We start from the raw sequence: 21,229 nt of genomic DNA, 5'->3' as shown, positions 1-21,229 counted from the left end.
ACTTCAGCCCCAGGAGGGAGTGGGGCGGCTAAGACTTGGCACCCCTGCCCTTGAAGCGATTGCGTTGGAATTACATTCCTCCAGATTAACTGCCAGGCAGAAGACAGTACGTGGGGAGGGAGAGAAAAAAGGTGGGAAGGTGAGGGGAGGGTGTGTGGGGGAATGCATGTACACGTGTGTGTGTGTGTGGGGTAAAGAACCACAGTGAGGAAGGTTGAAAGAGGGAATGGGGAGGGGGTGGGTCACGGAATTGTAATGCTGGGGTGACAACCTGGGGTGGGGGTGAGGGGCAGGCCCTGCGTGGTGTCTGGGAAGCCTGGCGGGAGCGCTCTCCAGGGTCCTGAGCGCCCGGAGTCTCAGCAGCAGTCTGTGAAAGCTGCCCCAAAGCTCCCTCCCGCTCCCTTCCCAGCATCCAAGCAAAGATCGAAAAATCCCCGAACACAGACCTCATCTCCTTCACCCCCTCAGACACAAGTTACCTGATTTTCACCTCTTCCCCTCGAACCCCTACAGCAAGACCTCTGAATTCTTGAGGGGGGAATATATCAAACTCCGACACACACAGAGACCGAGATTTCCTTCTTTCTTTCTGTTATTCTTTCTTTTTAAACCAGGCGTTGCCTTAGTAACTAATATGGATATTTCACAAGCTGGCAGATTTATATTTACTACTTGGATTGCATGTCAGGGTCTCCTTAGCCTCTCAAAGTTAAAGTAAATGTGGCATGTCTTTTGTTCTCATTCATTTTAAAGTACTGCTTCTTTCCAAACCTTAGGATGGAGTTTCTTTTGGGTGCGGGGTGGTGGTGGTGGTGTGTGGAGTGGGTTGATTTTTTTTTTTAAATCCGGAAAGTTGTCTTAAGGTTGAAGGACATAGCTCCTCCCCTCCTCCGATCTTCTTCCCTTCCCCCCCACCCCCTCCTCCAAGTCAAAAATCTTGGCAGGACAGGAAAGAGATTGGGGGCTGGAGGAGGGAGCAGGTCGCTGCCTGGCTAAGAGAGTGCTGGGAACAGGAATGGCTCACCCCACTTTCCTCACTGACCAGAGCGTTCCCCTGTTTCTGCGTTGATATCTGGAAGTGTCGAAGTAAAATAGAGCAACACTTAGCATAGTTTGAACACAGGTTCTGTGATGACCAGACTTGATTTTCTCCTTCTTTTTTTTTTTTTTCTTATTATCAGCAACATCCAGCTCACTGAAGCCAACACACAACATCTATGGTACACTTGATGCATCCTTGAAGAACCAGGACTTGAATTCCTCTTAAAGTCAATCAATCAATCAATCAATCAATCAAACAAACAAACACACCTCCAGGGTGTGGGAAGCGTGGTGGAGGACCAGGAGGTGGAGGTGGAGGGGAAAGAAGAGGAAAGGAGAATCAAGCTGCAAGAGGCAGAATCCTTGTGCTTCTTGGTGGTGCACGCCCAGAGCCTGCAGGCAGGACTGGACCAGCTCGGGAACGCAGCTGGCAGGCTGTGAACTCGTCCTCACCACAATGGTCTGGCTCCTCCTGTTTTTCTTCCCTGCCATCTTTTTAGAGATGACTCTTTTCCCTAGGAGTCCGGACAAGAAAGTATTGCTGGCAGGTGCTTCCTCTCAGAGATCTGTGGCCAGGATGGACGGAGATGTCATCATTGGAGCCCTCTTCTCCGTCCATCACCAGCCTCCTGCAGACAAGGTGCCTGAAAGGAAGTGTGGAGAGATCAGGGAGCAATATGGCATTCAGAGAGTGGAGGCGATGTTCCACACGTTGGATAAGATCAACGCAGACCCTGTCCTCCTGCCCAACATCACTCTGGGCAGTGAGATCCGAGATTCCTGCTGGCATTCGTCCGTGGCTCTGGAGCAAAGCATTGAGTTCATCAGAGATTCTCTGATTTCCATTAGAGATGAGAAGGATGGGCTCAACCGCTGCCTGCCCGACGGCCAGACGCTGCCTCCAGGCAGGACTAAGAAACCTATTGCTGGAGTGATCGGCCCAGGCTCCAGCTCTGTAGCCATCCAAGTCCAGAACCTTCTCCAACTGTTCGACATCCCCCAGATTGCTTATTCGGCCACAAGCATCGACCTGAGCGACAAGACTTTGTATAAATACTTCCTGAGGGTTGTCCCATCTGACACTTTGCAGGCGAGGGCCATGCTTGACATAGTCAAGCGTTACAATTGGACCTATGTCTCTGCAGTCCACACGGAAGGTAGGCCTTGTATCCGGGAAAGAAAAGGTCCCAGGAAGCCAGGGCATGGCATGGTGTACTTCTGGGTTCATAGTAGTAGAGTTTCTGTTCATTCCTAGCACTGCGGGGAACACATCTTTTTCCTTGTCGGTATCCACCCATCCAGGCAGAGCTTTTTTTTTTTTTTTAAATCTTTATTCCCATATAATTACTGGTTAGGAAGTCTGGTATTTCTGGGAGTAGGAGGAGCTGAAAAGATACTGAAATCTCCTTGCCTTGTGTCTGCTGTAGATGGGACTGACATGATACTAACCTTCATAGTCTGAGTTGTGTTCACAGGTTTAGTGGCTCAAGCTATGCTACTTCCCTTCAGTGACTGATCAGGATAATCCAAGTTTAATTTCCTAATCCAGGCTGAGTGATTAAAAGAAGAAACAAGAACCACTGGTCTTAATATGTACTTGAAAGTTGAGCTTAAAAGCTTTGCCTTGCCTTGAACATTGGAGGTGTGTTTTGCCCTCTAGTGCCTGCCTCTTGTTGCTTATTTAAAATTTCCCTAGGAATTTGGGATTCCTGTCATCTCCATCATAAGGACAGACATTCATTTTTAATTTCAGGGTGCCTTAGATACAAGAGTAATCACTTATCCTATTTATTTTTTTCTCAGCTTATATGCTAACATTATCCAAATTTTCTCAGTTTTCCTAAATTATCTTGCTTACTGGGAATGACACTGAGGACTTCTTGGATTTGTCCTTCTTTTTTTAATTTTTTGACTGTTCAGAATTTCAAGTTAAACCAATTATAAATTACCAATAGAAGCACACTGAATGTCAAGTTTAAAATGGCTTTAACAAAGAAAAAGAGGAAGCAGATGGACCCAAGACTGAAAGCTTTGATTTACCCCCCAGATTATCTCAGATGTGAATTCTCAAAGAATTTCTTACATAAAGGTTTGCTTTTATCTCTTCACCTTAGCCTATATGTATTTTTAGATGAATGAAATATTTGAGTGAATTTATTTTTAACTTCTCTAGCAGGTTTATAAGGAAATTGAGATCTTGGTTACAAAGGAACATCTTGGATAATGCATACTTACCTCTTGAGAACAATCCTGAGGGTATTGCTACATTCATGGTGTTTTTCTAAAAAAATCAATGTATTAAAAGAAAGGTCACAAACATGGTGCCATTTACAACTTTTCAAACTGTATTCAGTTATTAGTGTGAAATCTGCTTATAAAAATTAAGAAACATCTTTACTGAAGTGGCTAGGTGGTTTTCATTATTTCACATAGAGAAGAGAGTTTTCAAAGCAAACACAGCACCATAGAATTATATATTATAATTTAAGTCCTTGCTTTGGAGTAACAAAAATCATTCTAATGCAATATTGTGACTTTCAACACCAGATTCTTGTTCCTGAATCTTGAATTTCAGTTATGATTTGGATACTTCTTTCTGAAAACAAACTCATTATTTTTTAGGCACAAATATAGTTCTTTACATTTTAATGTTTAATGTTAATTTGTTACATTTTAATATTTAATACAGTTTCTTCCAGCACTTGGCTGAAACACTCTGGAAGCATGAGTTAAAATGTGTGAAAAACCAACAGTCAACAGAGATCTTGAAAAGGAATGGAAAGATCTGGGTTGAATGTAGTTTAATTACCTATGTCATATTTCTTCCTTTATTTATCTAGGTATTACTGATATTGGCTGTGCTAATTCTTTATTTTAGTATAATATTCTTATCACCCATGTTTTATTATAGAGCATTTTATTTGCTGGAATGGAAGGAATAGTAGATTCCTCTCTCTTAAATCTGTTTGACAATTGTGGTAAACACAATTGATAACAGGGATGGTTTTTTGAGAACAGAATTAGGTTTTTGAAAGTTTAACTGTAGTTGGGCTTACTGATTATAATACAGAAGCACACATGCACACATATGGATTATTTTGTTCCTTTTCTGCCTTCTGACTGCTGTTGAACAGTAGAGACAGGGTCTCTGTGTGTCTCTATACTACTCAGTCAGTGAATCCCAGATTGGATTTTGTTTATAGAATAGCAACATAGCTATTCTTGGGTTTATCTTATCACAGGAGACTACAACATTCATTCTGCCATTTATGTGTTATCTTGTTTCTTTTTTAAAGGCAATTAGTTTCTCTTATTTAACACATCATGTGTGAAATTTAAGTTGCTTTTTCTTCTTTCTATCTGCAAAGGAATTTTGTGTAAGAGTTCCTCTGTGCAAGTTTCAACCCAAATTTTATTTTTCCTGAATCTCTGCCCTCGGCTTCTCTGGGACCCCTGGTATACTGGCCTACAGGCCCTTTCTTGGATCACTTAGTAATTTTTCTGCCTTCACAATGATGGGGTCACCTACTGGTGACAGTTTCCTGTCAAATAGCAGCTGAGAGCACATATCAGTGTTGTCGCTACCATCTGGGCACTCCTCAGACAGGACGACAGTTTGTCTAAAAATTGGTAATTTGGAGAGTGAGAACTCTGCTATCTCCAGTAACCTGCACTTCACCTTTCCAAATCAGCCACTCCCTAGTTTATTTACCATCACCATTTCTTTATTTAGAAACCAGTCTGGTGTGGTTGATATCAAAAGTGAGTTAGTGTGCCCTCATTTTTTATTATTAATTTTTGTGACTTTAAAATCATAGATGTACACCTATTCTTTGAACATCTTAATCATTTTATCTGATGTTATTACTCTGTTTTACATTGGTGTAAGCTTTGAGGTCATTTCTGCTTTTAAAAATGGACAAAATTTTATCATCACATTCTTTTGAATGGTTTATCAGCCTTTGGTCTCTGCCTTTGTACTGCTCCTGTCTTTGACAACATGCCTCATAGTTCACCTGACAGAAGAGAATGAGTGCACATAAAGTTTCTGCAGTAGGTTCTAGAAATAGTTCATGGTTGTTTCCTGAAAGAAAGGTTGAGGGAGGTATGACAAGGGAGAAGGATATGGAAGCAATAGAGCCTTATCTACAAAAAAATTTGACTGTGCTTTGGAAGAAGCTGTTTACCTGCAATGTCTTTCTGCATGCTAAGAATAGGGGACAAACATAGACACTTTGAGGAGATTATCTTTTCCAAGGACATTAATTTTCTGATAAAATGCAAGTTCTCTATCAAAACCCAAGATGATCATTTCAAAAGATTGCTCTAAGTGCCCTGATCATGATCAGAGATTTTAGTGAGAGTGGGGAATTCAGCAGTTAAATTTGGAAGGAGAATTTCACATGACTTAGTCCACTCCTCTGTGAAGTTCAAACTGTCCCTCGCGTTTCCATCAGTTCTATCTCTACTATGAGGAGCCATCAAAGCAGATTCCTCTGGTATGTGATACATTTGTCATCAATGAATCCTGTCATTTTTTTTATATCATTCCTTGTCAGCTCCTTTCCTCAAACATCATTGCATTTTGTTTCCTTCACAGTTATTGCTGATTTTAACTAAACATTAGAATAATTAATATCTCAAAGTCTCTAAAATTATACACTACCATTAAGCCATAGTTGCTTCTTTTAAAACCCCGAGCACCTAATAATATTGGGATTACTATTTGTAGTTTGACAGCCAAGATCGGAAGTCTCATATTTTTATTTTGAATACAAAATTATTTGCTTAACCTTGCCTTCCTTATTTATCTTAGCATGCCAGCATCATGTCCTTGTGTTTTCACTTTGTATATGTAAGATCTGAGTAAGATATAAAATCCTATATTTTTCCACTAGTAAACTATTTCCTGGTGACCTTCAGCTCTCACTAAGCCTATTAGAATCCTCTTGACTGCAGCTTTCCATTGTCAATTATCCTACTTTGAAGAAATATAAATTAAAGGAATTTATATGAAAGGCCATCACAACAGATATTCAACTTAATGGGATATTAACTGCATAGAAACTGCATATACGAAAATAGAAGATTGAGTCTTACTTACTAAATGTTTTACACTCTAAAGAGAGAGTTTAATTTGAATACATGTAAAGAAAATAAGTTAAAATGAGTCACCAAACTACAGATACTTAGAAACATGAATTTATGCATGTTTATGAAACTAAAAGAAATTGTTGGTGATATAATCATCCAGAGAAAAGTTGGAAAAAAAAGGGAACCATGGTTAGTTTTCTTTATTTGGAATGACAAAATTTGTAAAAGTTAGTAGTAATACTGAAAGTATTTTCATGACAAGAAAATCTAAACTCATCCTGTAATATTCCAGCCACTTTGGGTGGCCCTAACCCCAAATAACAGAGTACCAGCACTCAGAGAATTGAGCTAGGAGTCAGTTTAATAGCAGCACAGCAGCTAATCTCCATCTCTTGGCTGAGAGCAGCTCTGACCTTCACTCTGGCTGAGCTTTTAAAGGTAAACACCACACGCAGGTGGAAGTCACCGTGTGACGTCATCTTATGATGCCCACAGTCAATAACCACCAGGATGAAACCACACGCAGGTGATCACAGCCACTCGAAGGTTGCTCGAGTAGGCTAAGCATTTTTTTACAAAAACAAAAACAATTTGGTAGCTAAGCCTGCCAGGCTATTATAATTTATTTAGCTGAAGTAGAGTCTGGATCAGGACTGGACTGTTGGGGGGTCTTTGGGGGTGAAGGAGGTTGTATGTCTTTCTGATCTGCGATTCCATGAGTCTTTGTGGACATGAAAAACAAGCAATATGTGTGTGTGTGTGTGTGTGTGTGTGTGTGTGTGTGTGTGTGTGTGTGTGTGTGTGTGTGTGTGTTTGCCAGTACTGGGGTTTGAACTATGGGCCTAGATGCTGTCCTTGAGCTTCTTTTGCTCAAGGCTGATGCTGTATCACTTAAGCCACAGCTACACTTCCAGTTTTTCCTGAGTTTTATTAGAAATAAGTCTCACAGAGTTTCCTGTGAGACTTTCCGGGTTGGCTTCAAGGGTGAGCCACCTGTGCCCAACTCCTAATATATAACCTTGAAGTATGAGCAAAGAGCTACGGTTTCAAAAATATATATACATTAAAGCACAACCTGTCATGTCAAAAATAAAAATGTAATTGGAGAGCCCTTGGATATGAAGGTAATGTGATCAATAGTGGAAATTTAGTTATTGTGGAATTCTAGTTACTTTGCTTTAAAGATAATTGACAAGTATAGAAAGCATGTGCTGATGAATACTATATGGGAGATTTGTTACAGCAAAGAGAGAAATCAGAGATTTCTTCAGTTTTTTAATGCAGGATATTTAAAAATAATCAACAATCATATGATAAGTATTTGAAGCTAAACATTCTTTCAGTTTAAACAGAACACCCTTATATTTAATATGTGCAACTTTGCTCTAGAAAATTTTTTCAGTGAAAGAGGGGGAGTGGGAAGAGTGAAAAATCAGGACCAGTTATGAGGTACTCAACATGTGATTTTCTAAAAAGACTTGTACTCTTTATGATTCCTCTGACATACTATCATTTGTGTCCATATTTGTTGTTTTTCTTTAGCTTATTTTATTTTTATTGTCACCAGAGAGGTGATATACAGAGGGGTTATAGTTGTGTGAGTTAGGTAATGAGAGCAATTCAAACTGAGCCAAGACTCCCCCCTCCCTCTGTCTTTGTCTCTCCCAGTTTTTCTCTTCTGTCTTCACTCACAAGTTGTAAAGTTCATTTCCCACAGTGTCTAATATGTACCACTGCCGTATTTGTTTACCCTTTGTTCTATATTTTCTGTGCTCCACTTTAACCTTCCAAATACAAACAAACAAGACAGAAGAAAAAGAAAACAAAAGCAGAAACAATTTCATCTAAAAATATCTATATTTCCTTTTCTTGGAGTTCATTTCATGGAATATTATTTTATATGCTCATATGCACATAGAGGCTTGGTGGTGGTTTGGTGTTCTTATCTTGCTCTTGGCATTGCCATTCTTCTAAGGCACTATACTTTTCTGAGTGATATATGTGCCTAATATATACAACTGCTTTATGGAGTCTTGATTGCCTGCTGGGAAGTGACTGTAATGATAATTATAAGAGCCATATACTTTAGTACTTGGCAGAGGGTTGGGGAACAAGCCTTGAGGACAAACTATTTTGATGAGCACCTGCAACCACTGAAAAACAACTTGTAGTATATGCCATTCTGATATTAGGTTAATAGCAACATCATAGTCAGAGAAGGTTGTCAGTTTTCATAGAAACTGTAACTGAAAATCATATTCAAGGAAAGACATGAAACCTTGTCAGGAAGATCTCGCTGTCTTATCCATCAAAGAAACACTATCATTAGTCTGAATTTGTATAGAAATATTTACTTATTTCTAATACTTATTAATTCACTAGGAATGTCTACATCTTAAATCTCAACTTACATGAAAAATTATAATCTTTGTGTTTTTTCAATTGTACAGAAAAGTTACCCTTCTTAACCTGATGGCACTAAATGCCACATATAAAATTAATATTCAATGTAGATAATTCGTTATTCAAGCAGAAACTTTAGGGTCCCAATTCCCACTTATTGATTTTAAGCTTTTTCTCCTTTACTCACTTCATAGACAATATATTTCAGATTTAAGACAATGTGAATTATTAAATAATTTGATAAAAGCCTTACTTGACAAATAAGGTATGAGATTTTAGGGAGCAGAAATTCTTTAGTTACTAATGTAATTGCTTTCTAATGAAGAAGTTCATGACAATTTGAATACCTGGAGCTCACTAATGAAGGTGAACACCTGTGCATACGACAGATCCCGCACCTTTTTGAGTACTAGGAACATGTAAATTAAAATAATAACAGTGTTACTAATAATAACAACTATTATTGTTACTACTGCTGCTGTTAGCCCCAAGAATACCATATATCATCTTTAATCACAATTTAAAAAGAAATTCAGGGCCTGCAGTTTGGCCTAGTGGTAAGAGTGCTTGCCTAGCATGCACAAAGACCCGGGTTCAATTCTGTGGTACCACATATACAGAAAAAGACTGGAAATGGTGTGTTGCTCCAGTGGTAGAACGCTAGCCTTGAGAAAGCCCAAGGACAGTGTTCAGGCCCTGGGTTCAAGGCCCAGGACTGGCAAAAAAAAGAGGAAATTCACAGGGGATTATGGGAAATACTATAAGCATCTTGGTTTTATTTGAAAAAAATAACAGTGATGCATATAGTCATATTACCTCTTCATGAAAGAACAAAAAGTTGGTACCTTCCTTTCACTGGCTTTTGTTAAATTGCCTTTTGAAGATTCTTCTCAGCCGATGAACACTGGGGATGTGTAAGAGATCACTTAATGAAGTTTGTCTGATTCCAAAAATGAAATTCACAGAAAAAACTTTATAACTTCCACCGTAGATTTAAAACAACTATTCATGTTATAACTGAGAAAACTAACATACAAGAACATAAAATAATGTGATACACCGAAGACCATAAAAATTCAATAAATGTCAGAGGTAGGAGTGATTTTTATTAGATACGGTTAGATAGAGTGAGGGCTTTGTTTGTTTTTAAATTCATCTGGCCCATCACATGAAGGTTCTTACCGTTTGGCTTCACTACATTCTTCCCCAATGTTTGCGCTTCATCAGTTTCTAAAACACCCTTATTGGTCCCTAAAAAGCCCTTCTCCCAGGTGATGGTCTTTTCATCATCAACACTTGCCTTAGTTTTAGGTGATTCCAGCCTCCTTTGATAGGAAACTTACCTTCATTTCTGCTTGTTTATTTATTTACTTTTTGTCAGTCCTGAGCTTGGGTTTTCTCAAGCCTAGAGCTCTACCACTTGAGCCACAGCACCACTTCTGGCTTTTTTTTTTTTTTTTTTGGCCCCCTTCTCGCTCTGGCCCCGCTCGCTCCAGCCTCGCTGGCTCTGGCTCGGCTCGCTCCCGCTCCCTCCGGCCCTGCTCGCTCTGGCCACCACTCGGTTGGGCTCCCCTTGCTTGCTTTCGCTCTCTGTCGCTTGTTGCAGTCTCGTCTCTGCCACTTCCGGCTTGGTTGTGTATGTGGGATACCGAGGAATCGAACCCGGGTCTTTGTGCATGCTAGGCAAGCACTTTAACCGCTAGGCCAAACTCCCGGGCCCCACTTCTGGCTTTTTTACATATGTGGTACCAAGGGATCAAACCTCGGTCTTCATGCATGCTAGGCAAGCACTCTATCCACTAGGCCAAACTCTTGGCCCTCTGCTTGTTGATCTCAACTCTGTGTCCTCTGCCTTTGCTTCAGCAGTGTTTACCTGGCAAAAGTGTGTGGCACTTTACGTTGCCAAGAACTGCTTTGCCTACAGATTTGTAATACCAGGAAGTCTGAAAGATCCAATGTGTTCTCTTCAAAGTTTTCCCCAAGTTACCTGCTCTTCCTATTGCCCTGGTAAGACTGAGTCTCATCATGCTTGCCTGATTGGACTGTCCTGAGTCAAAGCTCCTCCCTGGTGTCTGTGCTTCTGACCTCTGCTTAGTAAAGCTATTTTCTTTGTTTTACAGACAGTGTCTTATAGTTTGTCTGGGGTCAACCTCAATTCCCAGCCTTTCTACTGATGCCTCGCACAAAGATGGTGTCAGCATGTTTGGCTTACTGATTGACATGGAATGTTGATTGCACAGATCTCACCTGATTTCTATTTCTCAAGGAGCTTAGATGATAGGGATGAGCCACTGGGGCTGGATTATGTTTTTTTATCATGTAAATCAAGATGTTTTTGTCTCAAGATGAGCCTGTATGGTCTATATGACATGAGTACAGGAAGATGAGGATGTGAAAGCAGTTGAAGAGAGTATCTTGCTGATTTTCTGACGTGGAGCAGCACATTTATGGCTTCATATTCTTCTCCTTTATAAAACATGTACCTCAGTCTCTGGCTGCAAGTGCAGGTCTTTTGAGTGAGTTGAATGTTCCATAGATATTCCTGGATAATCTCAGTTACTTTTATCTATTGTCTCTTGTTTGTCTGTTTAATTTTGACCTGGGATTTTGCTATGCTGTGCAGGCTAGTTTTAATCTCCTAGGACCAAACTGTTCTCCTGAATTTGTGCCTATATGCATGTGACTATATTTTTATAATTTTAATGTTATAAAGGACAGAAAAGAAGGATCAATAAGCAAATTGCTGATGGTAAATTGAAGAGTAGGAAGTGTTTACAGTAGACTTTAAAAATGTCACAGGGATATTGAAATAGTGGAGAAAGTTTACAATGAACAAATGGTACATATTACTAAATATTACTATATAATATTATAATAACATGTTATTTTCTTGAATCAATATGTATCCTATATTATTTTCATTTTTTTGATCAACAAATACAGCTTTACCAATAAAGAAATCATGTCTACATCTCTATGTTAAATAACTATTTAATGAGCATTTTTTCTGGGCCAGACCTCTGTTATAGTCCTGAAGAGGAAAGATACCTGGATGTTAGTCCTGTTAAAAAGCTCACCATGTAGTGATTGCTATTCTGTTTGCTAAATGCAACTGCAGGTGGAGTTGCACCTAGGTACTCTGAGACAGAATAGGAGAGCTCTGGACTCTCTCCCTCCCTCCCTCCCTCCCTCCCTCCCCCTCCCTCCCTCCCTCCCTCCCCCTCCCTCCCTCCCTCCCTCCCTCCCTCCCTCCCTCCCTCCCTCTCTCTCTCTCTCTCTCTCTCTCTCTCTCTCTCTCTCTCTCTCTCTCTCTCTCTCTCTCTCTCTCTCTCTCTCCAGGAAGGCTCACAGGCTTTCACACTGGAGCCGATATCTGAGGCCAACACCATTAGAGGAAGCAAAGAAATGAATATGAGAAATAATGATGTAGAAACAATGTGAGCTTGAGGCACTTCAGGCATTGTGAATTCCTAAATACATGCTCATGGAAAGAGAAGAGGGAAGGGGTGAGAATATTGTCAAGGAGGAAAATGGTGTAAGCAGTTTCAAAGGCTGGTGGAGGAGGCAAACCAGAAAAGGAAATTCTGGACAATAAAATAAAAAATAAATACAAAAAAAAAGGAAAATTCTGAAAACACTTGACATAGCAAAGCTGCTGAAAATGCCAGAAGGCCTCATGGCACAGCCTGTCTTGAGTAGAAACCTTACTTTGGAGGGGAAGATTGGGAAGAGGAAGGAAAAGGGCTGAAAGTAAAACTAGAATGAAAAAGAAAAAGGGACAGGTCAAATGCAAGGAGAGCTTGCTGAGATTGCAAACCATGTGTTTCTAGTAGTGTAAGTTTAGATTGTTTTGAGACTCTCTCGGGTGGTATACGGTCCCTCAATAAAACACAGAATCTCAGCTTTCATAGCAGTTTATTAACTTGGCTACTTTCTGATCCAATGGCCCAAACATCAGTATCTCTCTCCAGTTAATTATATAGGCTACTAGGTTACCACCAGAGGACATAACCTAGAATTATCCTTTATTCAGCTCCTGTGACAAAGAGAGTAGAGGACACTGATATTTCTTTTTTTTCAAAATATATTTTTATTACAATTAATAGAAGTGTTACATTATATTTGCCAGATGGAAGGTGCACTACTTCACAAATATTGATACAGTTCCTCATGTTTTTACCCCATTTCCCTTACCCACCCTCCCATCTTGTTTTTCCCTTTCTCTATCCTATTTCAAATATACAAATAAACATATATACAATATATCAGATAACAAGGTAAGATATGGTAACAATTTGGGATAACCAAGGGACAACAAAAGAGATGCAGTATGGCGATTTCTCAAAAGACTAAACATAGAGCTCCCCTATGATCCAGCAATTCCACTGCTTGGCATTTACCCAATTGTCCAGAAACAAGGACATACTAAGCCCACTAGCACAAGGATGTTCATTGCTGCGCCATTTACCATAGTGAAAATATGGAACCAGCCCAGATGCCCCTCAATTGATGAGTGGATCAACAAGATGTGGTATTTATACAAAATGGAATTCTATGCTGCATCAGAAAGAACAACATCTCCCCATTTGTAAGGATATGGAAAGACTTAGAAAAAAATCATTAAGTGAAGTAAGCCAGGCTCAAAGGAACATAGGCTCAATGGTTTCCCTATTTTTCATAATTATTATAAACCTTGTATTCTCCAAGCAGAGGTTTACAATAGGGCAAAACCTAGATACATAAGGCCATATAGGATGATGCTAAATGAAAGGACCTCCAGGATATAGGAACAAGACCCATATAAGGTATGATTGTTGTTCTTAATGTACTATGTTATTTCTCATCTCTTCTGCTGTCCCTTGATTATCTCATGTTGTTACAATATCTTACCTTGTTATCTGAGAGAGTTCATTCTTGAATGAAAATCCTCCTATTCCCCCTCCCCCCACTCTGACTGATTCCGTGGTACTGATATTGTTGAGCTTGGACCTAGTTTAGCTAAAAGATAATACTAGTTGCATCTATGGTACTTGGGTTAATTCATTTATAACCACTTGGGTACAATCCAACGCGTTTGCTTATAGATTTATAGGCACATTCCAAATACCAAAAATGCAAGAAACCTTGCAAACCTTTGGTTCTCTGGCCCTAGCTTATTTCACTTAATATAATTTGCCCATGACTTTTCATTTCTTTTTTTAAAATATTTTTTATTGTAATTAATAAAAGGGTTACATGATATTTGCCAGATAGAAGGTGCATTAATTCACACATATTGATACCCTTTCACGTGGCTTGGTCACCATTACCCTCCTCCCCACCCCCCATCTTGGTTTTCCCCCCTTCCCTATCCAATTTCAAATAACCAAATACAAATATATCTAATATATCAGATAACAAAGTGAGATACTGTAACAATATGAGATAACCAAGGGACAGCAAAAGAGATGAGAGATAACATAGTACATTAAGGACAACAATCATTCATTATATGGCTTTTGTTTCAATATCCTAGAGGTCCTTTCACTTAGCTTCATACTATATGGCCTTATGTATCAAGGTTTTGCTCTATTGCTCTATTGCTCTGCAAGTAGAGCCCAAGGTTTCTACTGATTATGACAAATGAGGGAGACCACTGAGCCTAAGTTCCTTTGAGTCTGGCTTACTTCACTTAATGTTTTTTTCTACGTCTTTCCATTTCCTAACAAATGGGGTGATGTCATTTTTTCTGACAGCAGAATAGAATTCCATTGTGTACAAATACCACATCTTGTTGATCCATTCATCAACTGAGGGATGTCTAGGTTGGTTCCATATCTTTGCTATGGTGAATAATTCTGCAATGAACGTTGTTGTGCTAGTGGATTTAGTATGCCCTAGTTTCTGGACAATTGGGTAAATGCCAAGTAGTGGAATTGCTGGGTCATAGGGGAGCTCTATGTTTAGCCTTTTGAGGCACTGCCATCCTGCTTTCCATAGTGGTTGAACGAGTTTGCACTCCCACCAACAGTGTAGTAGTGATCCCTCCTGGCTACATCCCCTCCAGCATCTGTTGTTATTAGTTTTCCTGATCCTGGCCATTCTAACTGGAGTGAGGTGGAATCTTAGCATTGTTTTGATTTACATTTCTTTTATGACCAGAGATGTTGAGCATTTCTTCATGTGTCTATAGGCCATTTTTATTTCTTCTTCAGAGAAGACTCTCTTTAAGTCTTTGGCCCATCTTTTAATGGGATGGTTGTTACTCTGGAGATTAGTTTTGGAGTGATTCAATTTTTTGAGCTGTTGATATATTTTAGATATGAGTCCTTTGTCCGTTGTATGATTGGTGAAGATCTTCTCCCATTCTGCAGGCTTCCTAATTAATTTCCTAGCTATGTCCTTTGCCATACAAAAGCTCTGCAGTTTAATGCAGTCCCACTTATCCAGCCTTTCTCTGATTTGTTGTGATTCTTGGTCCTTATTAAGAAAGTTTCGACCTGTGCCAAGGAGGCCTAGTGTGTCTCCTATTCCTTCTTGTAAAGTTTTCAGTGTGTCAGCTTTTACCTCCAGGTCTTTCATCCACTTGGAGTTAATTCTAGTGCAGGGTGACAAAGAAGGATCCAACTTTAGTTTTCTGCAGGTGCTTAACCAGTTCTGCCAGCACAACTTGTTGAAGAGGCTATCTTTCTTCCATTCTATTTTTTTGGCTCCCTTGTCAAAGATTAGGTGGCCATAGGTCTGTGGTTTAATATCTGAGTCCTCAGTTCTATTCCATTGGTCTTCAGGCCTGTTCTTGTGCCAGTACCAAGCTGTTCTGATAATTATAGCTCTGTAATAGAGTCTGAAGTTTGGTATTGAAATTCCTCCAGCGCTGTTCTTTCTGCTAAGAAGTGTTTTTGCTATACGGGGTCTTTTGTTATTCCATATGAAATTTTGGATTGCCTCTTCTATTTCTTTAAAGAATGACATTGGGATATTGATGGGTATTGCGTTGAATTTGTAGATAGCCCTTGGCAACATTGTCATTTTCACGATGTTGATTCTTCCAATCCAGGAGCATGGGAGGTTTTTCCATTTCCTTAGTTCTGCTTTAATTTCCTTTTTCAGGGTTTTAAAGTTTTCATCAAAAAGGTCCTTTACATTCTTAGTTAAGATAATCCCTAGGTACTTCATTTTCTTTGAGGCTATTGCAAAAGGAGTTGCTCTCCTGATTGTTGCCTTGTTCCTCTCACTGTTGGCGTAGAGGAAGGCAGTTGATTTTTGAGGGTTATTTTTATACCCTGCTACCCTTCCAAAGTTTTGAATCAGCTCAAGGAGCTTGGGAGTAGAGTCTATAGGATTCTTTAAATACAGAATCATGTCATCTGCAAAGAGGGAAAGTTTTACTTCCTCTTTCCCTATTTTGATCCCCTTTATGCTTGCTTCTTGCCTTATTGCACTGGCTAGGAATTCTAATACTATGTTGAAGAGGAGTGGAGAGAGTGAGCATCCTTGTCTCGTTCCTGATTTTAGAGGGAATGGCTTTAGCTTTTTGCCATTAAGTATAATACTAGCTGTGGGTTTGTCGTACACAGCCTTTATTATATTGAGGAATGTTCCATGGATTCCTAGTTTCTCCAGAGCTTTTGGCATAAAAGGGTGTTGGATCTTGTCAAATGCTGTTTCTGCATGTATTGAGACAATCATGTGATTTTTGTCCTTGCTCCTGCTGATGTGTTGAATTATATTAATTGATTTGTGTATGTTGAACCAGCTTTGCCTCCCTGTGATGAATCCTGTTTGATCATAGTGTATAATTTTTTTTGTGAGTTGTTGTAGACGGTTGGCCAGTATTTTGTTGAGAAGTTTTGCATCTATGTTCATAAAAGAAATAGGTCTATATTTTTCTTTGATGAATCTCTGTCTGGTTTGGGGATGAGGGTTATATTGGCTTCATAGAATGAGTTTGGTAAAGAACCTTCATTTTCAATTTCATTGAAGAGCTTGAGGAGTATTGGTGACACTGATATTTCTTATGTTTCAACCCCTCTTTTTAAATTCAGATTTCCAGAATATTACCTATTTTATTTACTTTTACTGAAGAATTGCTTCTTCTAAATTGCATACTAATAGTTTCATATTTTCTTTTTATTTATTTATAAAAGGTTAGTTGAAAGTATAAATGACACCTAAATTTTCATATTTTTTTGTTGAAGATGTTGCTTACTATGCTGTTTAACATATCTTGTATAAAGTGGGTGGTAAACTTTAATTCTATTTGTTTCTCTTAATTGGATCTGAGAATGTTGTGCTGTTTTTCTCTTGTCTACCAGAAAGCTGAAAAATAAATCTAATTCTCACCACAGAAAATGTTCTAGTTAGCATGTGTAGTTATTAACTTCTACTTTAAAAACATTACTCATACTCATTTTGTAATTTTAAAATATCACAACTCTATTTTTTCATTTCTTTTTTGTTGTAATTAATAGAAGGATCACATTATATTCACCAGATAGAAGGTGCATTCACAAACATTGATATCCCTTCTCATGTTTTTGTCCTCATTTCCCTCCCCTACCCCCTCCCCTCATCTTGTTTTACCCCCTTCCCTATCCTATTTCAAATAAACATATATGCAATATACCTGATAACAAAGTAAGATACTGTAACAATATGAGATAACCAAGGGACAACAAAAGAGATGAGAAATAATATAGTACATTAAAAACAACAATCACACATTACATGTCTCTTGTTTCCATATCCTGGAGGTCCTTTCATTTAGCCTCATCCTATACATCCTATATAGCCTTATGTATCTATGGTTTGCCCTATTGTAAATCTCTAATAAGAGAGCCCAAGGTTTATACTAATTATGACAAATGAAGGAAACCATTGAGCCTACGTTCCTTTGAGTCTGGCTTACTTCACTTAATATGATTTTTTCCAAGTCTTTCCAATTCCTTTCACATGGACAACTATTTTTGAAGGAAGTACACTATTAATATTTAATTAAATGAAGTTGACCCTCTGTTGTACAGGAAAATTTTGTATGCTTTAAAGCAGATGGTAATGTCCAGTTGAGACATTTTTTATTATTTGTGGAAAGCAGCGTTATGCCACTCCCATTGCTTAATAAAGTTGGAGAAAAATTACCATGAATTTAATGTGAAGAAGACTTTGGAATGGTGTTCACATTGAAGAAAGAATTGTGTTCCTTCACATTTTCTCTTCCCCTGGTTCAGATGTTCTGCACACTGCCTTTGTCTCCTTCTTCATTGCATTTTGGCACTGGCTCTGTGGCTCTGCTTCAGTGACTTGCCCTGCTTTGGTGGGTATAGATTTGGGGAGATAACTGTCTTCACAGTACCTTCTTCCTAAACTCTACTCACCCCTAAGTGGACACCAATCAGCGAAGAAACTGGGGAGAGGGCTCTTGCTTCTGTCCTTGTCCTGACTTTTCTGGCAGTTTAATGTAGTTTCTGGAAGATAACTTTATTAGTGAACATATGGTTTTGCTGAGCGATGTACGTAGTACCTATATTATCAGCTTCTCCATGCTTCTCTTGTTTTAGGTGATGATAGCACTGACATTTGAATTCAGTATCTTCTACTCTCTAGTTAAGGGCTCCATCATTTGAGCCACGCCTCCAGGCCTTGCATGGTTCTACTTTGAACCAAAGATGATGATATGACTTAATATTGTATAGGCTAAAACACCAAAAAGAGACCCTGTGTCTTAGTTCCATTAATAGATGGTCATAAATTATGAGGTGTACAGAAGCCCCTTTATCTTGTGAGGGTGAATTACCTCTTGGATATGTGTTAGGCTAATGACACATGACAACCTAAAAAGGCAAATTTCTTTTCTTCTATGTCAATAAATGCTGATGGGAAGTTTAACATGTGATATATCCTTGACCTACCATTTTGAATTACTTCTTAAACTTGCAAAAATATGAGGGAGTGACTAATTTTTGAAGTGCTGATGCATTCCCTTCCAGAGAGCTATTTTTTCATATATTTTTTATTGTAATCAATAGAAGGGTTACATTATATTCGTCAGATAGAAGATGAATTAATTCACAGACATTGATACCCTTTCTCATGTCTTGGTCCCCATTTCCCTCCCCTGTACTCCCACTCCTCATCTTGTTTTCCCCCCTTCCCTATCCAATTTCAAATAACCAAATACAAATATATCCAGTATATCAGATAACAAAGTGAGATACTATAACAATATGAGATAACCAAGGGACAGCAAAAGAGATGAGAGATAACATAGTACATTAAGGACAATAATCACTCATTATATGGCTTTTGTTTCTATATCCTAGAGGTTCTTTCATTTAGCGTCATGTAGGTTTTGCTCTATTGCAAATCTCTGCTACGAGAGCCCAAGGTTTCTACTGATTATAACAAATGAGGGAAACCATTGAGCCTATGTTCCTTTGAGTCTGGCTTACTTCACTTAATATGATCTTTTCTAAGTCTTTCCATTTCCTAACAAATGGGGCGATGTCGTTCTTTCTGACAGCAGCATAGAATTCCATTGTGTACAAATACCACATCTTGTTGATCCATTCATCAACTGAGGGACATCTAGGTTCGTTCCATATCTTTGCTATGGTAAATAGTGCTGCAATGAACATCGTTGTGCTAGTGGATTTAGTATGTCCTTGTTTCTGGACAATTGGGTAAATGCCTAGTAGTGGAATTACTGGGGAGCTCTATGTTTAGTTCTTTGAGGAACTGCCATACTGCTTTCCATAGTGGTTGAATGAGTTTGCACTCCCACCAACAGTGTAGTAGTGATCTCTCCTGGCCACATCCGCTCCAGCATCTGTTGTTATTAGTTTTCTTGATCCTGGCCATTCTAACTGGAGTGAGGTGGAATCTTAGAGTTGTTTTGATTTGCATTTCTTTTATGACCAGAGATGTCGAGCATTTCTTCATGTGTCCTTAGGCCATTTTTATTTCTTCTTCAGAGAAGACTCTCTTTAAGTCTTTGGCCCATGTTTTAATGGGATGGTTGTTTCTTTGAAGATTAGTTTTGGAGTGATTCAATTTTTTGAGCTGTTGATATATTTTAGATATGAGGCTTTTGTCTGTTGTACAGTTAGTGAAGATCTCCCATTTGTAGGCTTCCTAACTAAGCTCTCTAGCTACAGAAGTACACACTTGCAGAATCCTCTCAAACCTCAGTGTGCAAAGACACCTCCTGGGGAGGGGGATCTGTTGTCAGGTTTCAGATTGTGACTTGGTAGGCTTGGAGTGTGCCTGAGGTGTGCATTTCTGCCAGGCTCTTTGGTGATGCTGGTCTATAGACAACATACACAAAACTCCTGGAAGTGACTTCTAATCATATGTTTTTTATGGTAGTGTATGGTATATATGTCCACACATGAATATGAACCGTTTTCTTCAGCCATTTGTATGTCTGAAGGTATTGCTGTACGCTCCTAAACTGGTCGGTACATGGCTTTACATGTGCATATTGAGAAAATTGTACTAAACTCATCGATTTATTCATTTTCTTACACTCCTCTTTTTAAAAAGTAAGCATTGGCTAACTTGCATAATTGCTGTCTATAGCACTGAAGTTAATTAACTTTTTGGGTACATGAGTACTTCTCTTGCCAGAATATTCTTTCCCAGTGAAATATCATGCTTGGAAGAGTGTAGCCTGTGGGACAGTGGCACCGAGGCGTGTCCTCCATTGGAACAGTGCTTTCCATGTTGTAGACACCCCACAGACATTTGTTCAAGGGGATGAAGGAAGGAAGCCTTTTGTTTCAAAACCTCTTTTCTGCTTCCCAGCAGGGTTTGAAAATCCAAGAGCTTAGCTACACTTCAGGGCTTATTTCCTCACACTTCCTGTATGTAAAATTCAATGAGATAATTGTTCCCAGAACCAACACTTTTAGAACTATTTGGTTTTATTAAATTCCCCGCAAGTTATGTTCACTTATTCTTTTCTTTCTCATAACAGTGAACTATAGTGAAGAAACATGCCCGAGTGGTTGCATGTTTTGGGGACAGATAAGCTCTTCTTAATAATTCAATTTGCCTTTTTTACCTTTGTAATAATTAGGGGAACTTCACTAGGTTGACTGTCAATTAATCTGTCAGATATTTTGCCATTCTCACTTTCTCTTTTTATATGAAGGTTCAGATCCTGTGCAGTGAAGGTATTTTGTGCAGGAAGACAGGGGTATTTATTTATCAATTTATGTATTTATTGGTAGTAGAGACTGGACTCAACTCACAGGCTTATGCAAGGAGGGGGCGAGTGCATTTCAACTGCATTTACTATCTCCTTCACCACTTACCCCATGAATCTAGACAAGCAGGTGAACTGCTTCTCGCCTTCCTCCTGTCAGTGATGCCTTTCTTCCAGGCTCCTAGGAAGACCAGATGAGCAGTACAGAAGTCTTTTTGAAACTGCATGCCTTTAAAATATAAATACAGTTTGGGGAATGTACTGAATTGTCGCACTTTATGCTATAATTTTCTCATTTTCACTGATAATTGTTCCCTGCATTATTTATTTCCCAGAAAGTTACAAGTGAGCGGCACTTTTCAACATTTATGGGAAAAAAATGATAGATTTCTGAGTGGAAGGAATCATGTTTCTAAGTCTGATTTGAAAAGGAAGCTCTAATATTGAGGAGGCATCCCTGAGGTTTGACATAGCTAGTTAACAAGATGCAACTCCTCTGTTGTGGTC

General features: G+C 39.0%; 1 protein-coding gene across 2 annotated transcripts in view; it reads left to right on the top strand.

Moving 5' to 3' along the window:
• Nucleotides 1-1,231: 1,231 nt before the first annotated feature.
• The window catches only part of Grm1 (glutamate metabotropic receptor 1), a 270,165-nt gene continuing 250,167 nt past the window's right edge, over nt 1,232-21,229 (top strand). For both annotated transcript variants that reach the window (XM_090337997.1, XM_090337998.1), the window contains exon 1: nt 1,232-2,198. In XM_090337997.1, coding sequence (XP_090194123.1) covers nt 1,499-2,198 — 700 coding nt within the window. In that variant the 5' untranslated portion in view covers nt 1,232-1,498. The remainder of the gene's footprint in view (nt 2,199-21,229) is intronic.

This window comes from Megascapheus bottae, chromosome 8, assembly GCF_031878675.1.
Source record: "Megascapheus bottae isolate mThoBot1 chromosome 8, mThoBot2.hap1, whole genome shotgun sequence".
NCBI classification, from domain to species: domain Eukaryota; kingdom Metazoa; phylum Chordata; class Mammalia; order Rodentia; family Geomyidae; genus Megascapheus; species Megascapheus bottae.
This window is presented reverse-complemented; position numbering and strand designations above follow the sequence as displayed.